The 8,760-nt window shown below is 35.1% G+C and overlaps 3 protein-coding genes across 4 annotated transcripts in view; all 3 read left to right on the top strand.

Annotated features, from left to right (window-relative positions):
* Window positions 1-8,760, top strand: part of LOC118740943 (UDP-glucosyltransferase 2-like) — a 515,118-nt gene that overhangs the window by 54,686 nt on the left and 451,672 nt on the right. The window lies entirely within an intron of this gene.
* Window positions 1-8,760, top strand: part of LOC118741980 (chondroitin sulfate proteoglycan 4) — a 20,919-nt gene that overhangs the window by 6,262 nt on the left and 5,897 nt on the right. The window lies entirely within an intron of this gene.
* Window positions 5,789-7,259, top strand: LOC118740946 (putative nuclease HARBI1). 2 transcript variants are annotated; one of them, XM_036472715.1, is made up of 3 exons: window positions 5,789-6,224; window positions 6,281-6,564; window positions 6,652-7,259. In XM_036472715.1, the coding sequence occupies exons 1-3, from the start codon at window positions 6,022-6,024 to the stop codon at window positions 7,239-7,241; spliced, it is 1,077 nt and encodes a 358-aa protein (XP_036328608.1). In that variant the 5' UTR covers window positions 5,789-6,021; the 3' UTR covers window positions 7,242-7,259. The 2 variants fall into 2 exon arrangements, with proteins under 2 accessions (XP_036328608.1, XP_036328609.1); XM_036472716.1 differs by lacking the exon at window positions 6,652-7,259 and having other exon boundaries at window positions 6,281-6,645.

The following is an 8,760-nucleotide window of genomic DNA, read 5'->3' as shown; positions in this document are numbered from 1 at the left end:
GTTGGCTTCAAGATTTTGTAAATAATATTTCGTGGAAACGTATCGATGGTTACCGTCTCATAGGTCAGCACATCACTGGTGAACACAAATTCACGTGTACCATTGACTGCAATGGCCGACGGTTTGGCAGAATTGATGCGCAGGCGCGTAAAGGTAATGAGAAAGTCGAATGTTTGTTTAGTCACAAAGCCATAGGATGCAATAAACTGTAAGTATGGAAGGGAAACTTTTTTGTGAATAGAAACTTTAAAAACATGTTCTTATGAATCATAAAAAACTTTGCATAACGAGTTTTTCGAAAACCTAAGGAAGTAAGTCCCTAGCGCTATTAGGAAAAGTTCTTAAAAAAAATTTGCAGATGGTTGTACTTTCGTAAACCTAGTAGTAGTAGAGGATCTAGTGGGTCCATATTGCTCTAGCTGGGTTTTGATTTTTTATTTGCGTATTCCGAACTTCCTGTCTGTTCTACACAGCAGTTCCTTTTCTGTTTCACTGGCGAAACATGTAGGTATCTTGTTAAACGCATTTTGTTTTAAGAACAATAAGCTCCTTCCCTGTAGCAGTTTTCAAACCTTTGTACTCTGGCATGGAATAGTTTCACTTAAAGATACAGTTTGACAGCGATTCTTAATAAAGCTTTCTGTATCTTTTAGCGAATGTGTGCACAATGCTGTCTGCTGATGACTTGCCAATTGACTCCAAGGCTGTTGTTCCAATAATCTTACCCTGTTTGGAATGGTGATTCCCATCAAAAAATGCTCTCTATCGCCAGCAGGAAATCCATTTGAATAGGACGTGCATTGAGCCCAAATAAAAGACCAGAAGAATAGTTCTGCTTTGTCTGTTTAAGAAGGCAGCATACGAATTCCCTGTAATTCCTAAATTTTGTGAAGCCTTTTTAATACCTGCTCTAACCTTAAGACTTACTGGGAGTTGATCACGTGTTACATGGTCCCCAGTTACTTGCGCCTTACAGCGTTTCCTGAACAGTCTCCCGTGATGCACAAATTCCGCGCAATGCCCTATTTCCCTTGGGCACCCATTCCACCTCTTTGGCTGGGTGTTCCCGACTTCTGCACGCCCTACAATCTCTGTTGTCATCCAGTTAGTAGCTCCTCATCCCTTACACAGTCGGTTCAGTGTGTCACAAGAATTGGACATCAGTCAATTTCAGTGCCAACACTTCGTCCTCGTCGCAGGCATCATCTGCCATAGGCACAGCGACAAGCATCTACCACCAGTGCGACACTTACTTAAGCCCCGAATCGCGTCAAGTTTCCGAGCCGAATGACAGTATGTACTGGGATTCAACTGCATGGACCGCCAAGGTAAGATGTCAGTGATAACTGGCTGTATGAGCAGCCATGAAGGGTGCCCCCTACGGCAGACTGATTTTCAGCATCCCTGCACAAGAAGTAAAATGATCGCTTGGATACCACATTTCTTCTCCGATGCATCACCAGATGGATGCGAAAACTGGTAAACTCCAGGTCGTCACTTTTTTTCAGCAGCGATGAAGTTCAAGTGGTCACCGGGAAGGCTAAATCTGTCAAAGCTATTGGTCTGGACGGACTTAGAATCTAATATCTCTCCATTCCACGGTAGTGGAAAGTGCTGAGGCCTTGTTACTTCCGTGATTCACAGATCAACTGAATTTAGCAGTACATCAGCATGGATTCCGTAAAGCATAGTGCTACTTGTAGACATTGGAAAATAAACCCCCTCGTCTGAACCGAAGACCACCGGGCCTTTGAATTATCTCTGAGTGGTCGACGCTCATAGGGCTCTGTAGCGTATTTAAAAATTTTATTTTTATATAAACTTAATTTTAATTTAACGTATTTTTTATTTCAAAGAAGAAAAAATTCTGAAGTAATCAAAAATTTTCTTTTTGATTTACATAAATTGAAAAAGAACTTAATTCAATAATTTCAAAAATAACAGAGTACAAAAATGAACAAAGTACAATAGTAAATAGTATTAACACTACAATACTCCCCCCTTCCAGAGAGTTATTATTATACAAATTGAAAGTAACTTGTTTCTTTTTAGTCGTTGTTGAAACTATATGGTTGTTAGTGTTATGGGGTTCTGTTATTTCAACTATTTCTGGCTTTAGTCTGTCAATCGAAATAATTTTAATTTCATTATTCACATCTACCTTAAAATATTTTTTGAATTTTTCAATAACTCTGTAAGGCCCTTCATAAGGATGTTGAAGAGAATGCTTGTTAACAATGCGAATAAAAACAAATTTGCAAGTTTGTAAATCTTTTGGAACATAAATTCCTGAATCGGAATTTTTGTGATGTTTTAAATTTGAATTAAAGTTTTTAAAACGTTCCCGTAAACTTCCTAAAATTTCGGTGGAAGTAACATTTTCTGTAGTTGGCACAACAAGTTCTCCAGGTAGACGCAAATTTTGGCCAAAAAGCATTTCAGCTGGAGTGGCTGCAATATCTTCTTTGTACACTGAACGCAAACCAAGAAGAATAATCGGTAGCTCATCGTACCAATCTCTAGTTCCATTCCTAGCCAAAATTTAAGTTTTCAATTGTCTATGGAATCGTTCCACAATACCATTACTTTGAGGATGATAGGAAGAAGTTGTGATATGATGACTACCAAGTAATTTAGTAAGTTCCGAAAATAATTTGGACGTAAATTGAGTACCCTGATCCGTCGTGATTTCTAAAGGCACACCGAAACGCGAAACATATTCATTAAAAAATTTATTAGCAACTGTCTGTGCAGAGATATCCTTTACAGCATATGCTTCCGGCCAACGAGTAAATCTATCCATAATTGTTAAAATGTAGCGGTAACCTCTTGAAACAGGAAGCGGTCCAACAATATCTAAATGTATATGTTCAAATCTGCTCTTCGGAATTGGAATTGTGCTCACAGGAGATTTTGTGTGACGATAAACTTTAGATTTCTGGCAACTTAAACATCCTTTTGACCATATGTTTATCTCCTTGTTCATACAAGGCCAATAATACTTCTTCACAATTAATCGGCGTGTAGCCTTGGTACCAGGATGAGCAATTCCATGTAACATATCGAACACTGTCCTGCGCAAATTATTTGGAACGAAAGGTCTAGGACTTTCTCCTGACACTTCACACCAAATATTAAAATTTAAAATAGGAATTTTAATTAAATTAAGATTTTGAAACGTTTGTCCAGAAATAAGTTTATTAAGTTCACTGTCCTGTTGCTGTTCACTCTGTAAAATTTTGAAATTAAGTTCTGAATTTTTAATCACATCTATTTCAAACGCACGAGATAACGTGTCAGCTACAATGTTGGTCTGTCCTTTAATAAACTGTATGTCACTAGTAAACTGTGCAATAAACTCAAGATGCCTTGTGGTCAGTAAAAACCGTAAACTGTCTTCCTTCTAATAAATACCTAAAATGTTTAATATTCAAATAAATTGCTAAAAGTTCCCTGTGAAAAGCACTATATTTCATTTCTTTACTAAAATGATTTAGCAAAATCTTAGATGCAAACTTCTCTTTAATGCATTCAAAAGCTTTAATGGATTTGTCATCCCAAACCAAAATTTTGTCTCGCTTTTTACTTGTTTTATTAATTAAATCATATATAACTCCAGTAAACTCAGCTAATTTTGAAATATATCTATGGTAATAGTTAACCATACCAATAAACTTTTGCGCTTGTTTTATTGACTTCGGTCGTTCAAAATTGCGAATCGCTTCTACTCTGTTTACAGAAGGCTGTATCCCTGCCTCAGATAAACAATGTCCTAAAAAATCTATACTTGGAACAACAAAAATGCATTTGCTTGGTTTGACGTTCAAACCATACTCAGACAAACGTTCGAAAAGTACCCGTAGATCCTTTAAATGTTGTTCTTCACTCTCACTTGCAACCAGTAGATCATCAATATACGCGAAAACAAAATCTAATTTACCTACTACTTCGTTGATGAATCTCTGAAACGTTTGCGCTGAGTTCCTCAGCCCGAAAGGCATTCGGGTGAACTCAAACGTACCGAAAGGAGTAGTAATCGCCGTTTTAAAAATGTCTTCTTCTGCCATTGGAATTTGGTGATACGCTCTAACTAAATCTAACTTTGAAAATATATTTTTATTCCTAAGGTTCATATTAAAATCGTGAATATGAGGCAAAGGATAACGATCCGGTACAGTCACATTATTAAGTCTTCTAAAATCACCACAAGGACGCCAGTCATTAACTTCTTTCTTTGGTACTAAATGAAGTGGAGATGCCACGGATGAATTTGATGGTCTACAAATCTCTGTTTTTACCAAAAAATCGAATTCAGTTTTAGCTACTTTAAATTTGATAGGATCTAAGCGCCTTGGCTTAGAAAAAGGAAGGTTTCCTTCAGTGACAAGTCTGTGAACCGTTGTATGCTTAACCGGTTTTGAGTAATCTGGCTCAGAAATAAGGGAAGGAAATTCCTTCAATAAGTTTGTATATTGATCATCTACTGAAAATATTTTTGGAAGAGGGACATTGCAAAAGTACGGAATTGTATTAACTGATAGATTTGTTAACGGATCTACTAAACACTTGTTTTTAATATCAATAAGAAGTCCATATTTACACAAAAAATGAGCTCCTATAATCGGCTTCGCAATATCAGCAATCAAAAATGTAAAAAGGAACTCACGCCTTAAACCCAAATTAATATTCAAAAGTTTCTTCCCGTATGTAAAAATAGTTGAGCCGTTAGCTGCCGTTAAAATTATATCTGAAGATTTCCTAGTATTCGAAAATTTAGAAACTGGAAGTACCGAAATTTCTGCTCCGCTATCAATTAAAAAATTTAGTTTGTTTGTTTTATCAAATATATAAAGGCGACGTGTGGAAATGTCCAAATTCCCGTTGTTTGTCGCCGTAACAACGGACGACTTTAGTTTGTTGGACTATTATTTTTCGAAAATGCACATGGTTGTTCACATTTTTTAGCCTTGTTTCCAAATTTATAATGATATCTACATAACCAATTCGGATTGTCGCGTGATTTTGATCGATATCTAAAAGGGCTCCTAAAACGATTCCTATTCACTGAACGTGACCTTGAATAATTTTGATTCATTTCCCTCCTCATTTCACATAATTCCAAAGAAAGTTTTTCAAAATTTTTAAAAATAAGAGAAGTAGTGTTAACCAAATTAGCCATGACTGCATTTTCACCTTTTGAATTTTGAAAATCATTAACTGAAGCTATCTCGCTTTTGCTAATAACCTCCCAAACATTATCAGCCAATTTCGCCAATTCACTAATACTGCTTGAATTAGAACTAGCTAAAATCACGCTTAAGTTCTTCGGTAACTTCCTCATCCAAAGTTTCTTAAGAATTTCTTGACTAAAATTGGAACCCGAAAGCAGTACAAGTGACCGATAAAATTCCGAGGGCTTACGATCACCCATTTCAGTATCCGATAAAATTTTGTCTAATTTCGCATTCTCACTTAATGAATGCCTTTCAATTAAAATTTTCTTAAGTGCAGTAAATTTATTATTTTCGGGCGGATTTTGAATAAAGTCTAAAATCGTTATTATAACTTCTTGCGGAAGTGCAGTAATTGTATGTTCATACTTTGTTGTTTCTTGTGTAATATTTTTGGTACTAAACTGCATTTCCGCATGAATAAACCACGCTTCCGGACAACTTGTCCAGAATTGTGGTAGTTTGACCGATGTAGCACAAATCTCATTACTATTTCGATCGACATACGGATTTGTTAACTGTTCGTTAAACGTACTATTTGTAAATCAATAAGGCCCACTTGCAGAACAGCAGGTTATCTATTTAACTCGAAGTTTACCGGTTAAATTAATAAATTGGCTTGCACAACAGTAGGTTAGGCATTAACTCAGAGATAAAAACTTAAATATTTAACCCACAAAATTTTGAGGGTTAAATTGTTAAGTTAGTGTCAGTTCTGCCGAAAACTAGAAATACAAATAAAATTTAAATTCTTTAAATTGTGAAATATTTTATGTAAATAAATGAAAAGATGAACGAATTGGTGCATTCTGACGATGATGAGGAAATCATTGATTACGTCAACTCAGATTTCTATAATAGATCAACAGCGGAGCGAAGTGATCATTATAATGATCTGCGAGAGAAAGCATTCCACAGGAGATTTCGCTTGCAAAAGGAAAGCGTTATTTTCCTTTTAGACAAGCTTAAACCGTGGTTAGAATGCTCAAAGAGGTTGGTACTTCGGCTCAATTTATTCACATTAAACATAATACTGACTTGTTCCATAGCAATGCAATATCTCCTATGAACCAGTTACTATGTGCATTGCGATTCTATGCTACGGGTAGTCAACTCGTAACGTGTGGGGACTTCATTGGTGTCCATGAGTCTACTGCAAGCAGAATCGTGCATAAAGTTACTGATGCTATAGCACGTTTGTACCCAGAATTTATACGAATGCCGACAGAGGTAGAAGACATGAGGAAAGCTGCAGTGAAGTTCTATGAAATTGCTCGATTTCCGCGGGTCATTGGGGCTATAGATTGCACTCATGTCAGGATAAAGTCGCCAGGTATGTACATCCATATGTAGGTACAATTTATGTATTTGCCACTAGCAGGAGTAGAAACTTGTATACTTAAGTTTACTTCAATTTGAGGAGGGGAATATGCGGAAATATATAGGAATCGAAAGGGTTACTTTTCAGTAAACACCCAAGCAATCTGTTCTGCAGATTTATTGTTTACCGATGTCGTTGCAAGGTGGCATGGGTCTTCTCATGATTCTCACATTTGGGACAATTGTAATCAGCGCAGATATTTTGTTCAGGGAGCATATGGTGATTTCTGTTTGCTTGGAGATAGTGGTTATGCTCAAACCACATTTATGATGACTCCATTAGGAAATGTGAGTTCATCAGCGCAATCTCTGTACAATGAGTCACAGATAAGAAGTCGAAATACAATAGAGCGAACTTTTGGAGTTTGGAAAAGAAGATTTCCAATATTGTCCAGAGGAATCCAAGTGCACTGGAGCAGAGTACCTGGAATTATTATAGCTACTTGTGTTCTCCACAATATTGCTCGTCAACAAGCAGATCCGGATCCTGTTGTCGATGCTGAGTACCCTGCAATGATAGAAACTGTAGACAGCCGGAATGAAATACAAAATACCAACAGTTCTTCTAGAACCTCTCCAGGAAATCGGGCCCGTCAAGCGCTTATAGATCAATATTTTGGACGATTATGAATTTTATTGCTAAACAAACCCTCTGTTTCTCATATGTTGTTGAATAAACATATCCTTTAGTTTAACAAAAGAGAATTTGTTTTAATTTTTAGTTTACGGGTTTTCATTTAGTTTTTATTTTTGAACAGAGAAGCTTAAATGTAGTATATAAAGATTAATAGTTTCACTTGAATATTCACATAGTTTTTTCTTCAAGATTCGATCTTGTATCTGGACTTGTGAACATCGGACAGCCTTCATTTAAACTTCTTTTTACAAAGTTTGCCTATATTTTTCCAGCTCAAGACTTCTAATCGCCTCATTGTGCTCTAATTTCTTCTTCTTGTCCTCTATTTCCATTTGTCTCAATATCCGGTTATGTTCCCGCCTTTCTTGCTCATCGTATTCGTATCTTTTTTTCGCTTCTTCAATTTCCATTTTTCTTAATAGGCGGTTGTGTTCTAGTATTTCTTCCTTATCTTTTAATTCAATGTCTATAAGTTCTTTTTGGGCCGATACCAATGCCATTTTTTCCTCGGCTAGTAATTTAAATTTACTGGCTACTGTTTCTTTAGCGGTTGCTTGCAATTTTCGTTTACCTGAAAATTTAAGGGAATTTTACATACACTGCCGGAAAAAAGTATTGGCACAGCGAATTTTGCACAACATATGCACCAATTTGTATTATAATATTTTTCCAACAATTTTTTATAAAAATATGGTTCATTCCACAACAAAAACCATAAAAATATAATTTCTAAACTTTGTGCAAAACTCGCGAAAATTCAATAAATTTTCATGCCAATTTTCAACTTTTTAATCAGATTTTTTAGAATTTTGTGGAGTATGCAGATTTGTAGCCCAATCACTTTTATTGTAATAAAGCAGAAGTTCTAAGTAGCTGCGAATTGCGTTGATTTTTGGCAATTTTTTTCACGCAGTCCTTCCATACAAAAAAAAATGTTCGAAAATACTTTATATGGAAAAAATGCAAAACAACTTCAACAAAAAAAAATCTCAAAAATCAATACGATTCTTGACTAACTCTGAACTTGCATTTTTTTTATACTAGATTTTAATGGGCTAAAAAACTGCATACTCAAAAAATTCTAAAAAATCTGATTAAAAAGTTGAAAATTTGCATGAAAATTTATTGAATTTTCGCGAGTTTTGCACAAAGTTTAGAAATTATATTTTTAGGTTTTTTGTTGTGGAATGAACCATATTTTTATAAAAAATTGTTGGAAAAATATTATAATACAAATTGGTGCATATGTTGTGCAAAATTCGCTGTACCAATACTTTTTGCCGGCACAAAGTTTGAAATATGAATTTAAATGGTTTTTGTTAGATAATGAACTATGTTTTTATAAAAAAATAATAAATGTATGTATACTTACAGTGGTGGAAAAATAAATAGGCACACGATATTTTAACAAATGTTTCTTTTATTTTTTTAATATTTATTATTTTTTTATAAAAACATAGTTCATTAACTAACAAAAACCATTTAAATTTATATTTCAAACTTTGTGCAAAA

The sequence above is a fragment of the Rhagoletis pomonella genome, unplaced genomic scaffold (genome assembly GCF_013731165.1).
Source record: "Rhagoletis pomonella isolate Grant_MI unplaced genomic scaffold, Rhpom_1.0 Rhpom_scaffold_00006, whole genome shotgun sequence".
Classification (NCBI taxonomy): Eukaryota; Metazoa; Arthropoda; class Insecta; order Diptera; family Tephritidae; genus Rhagoletis; species Rhagoletis pomonella.
The sequence above is the reverse complement of the archived record's forward strand: the minus strand, read 5'-3'. Positions and strand labels throughout refer to the sequence as shown.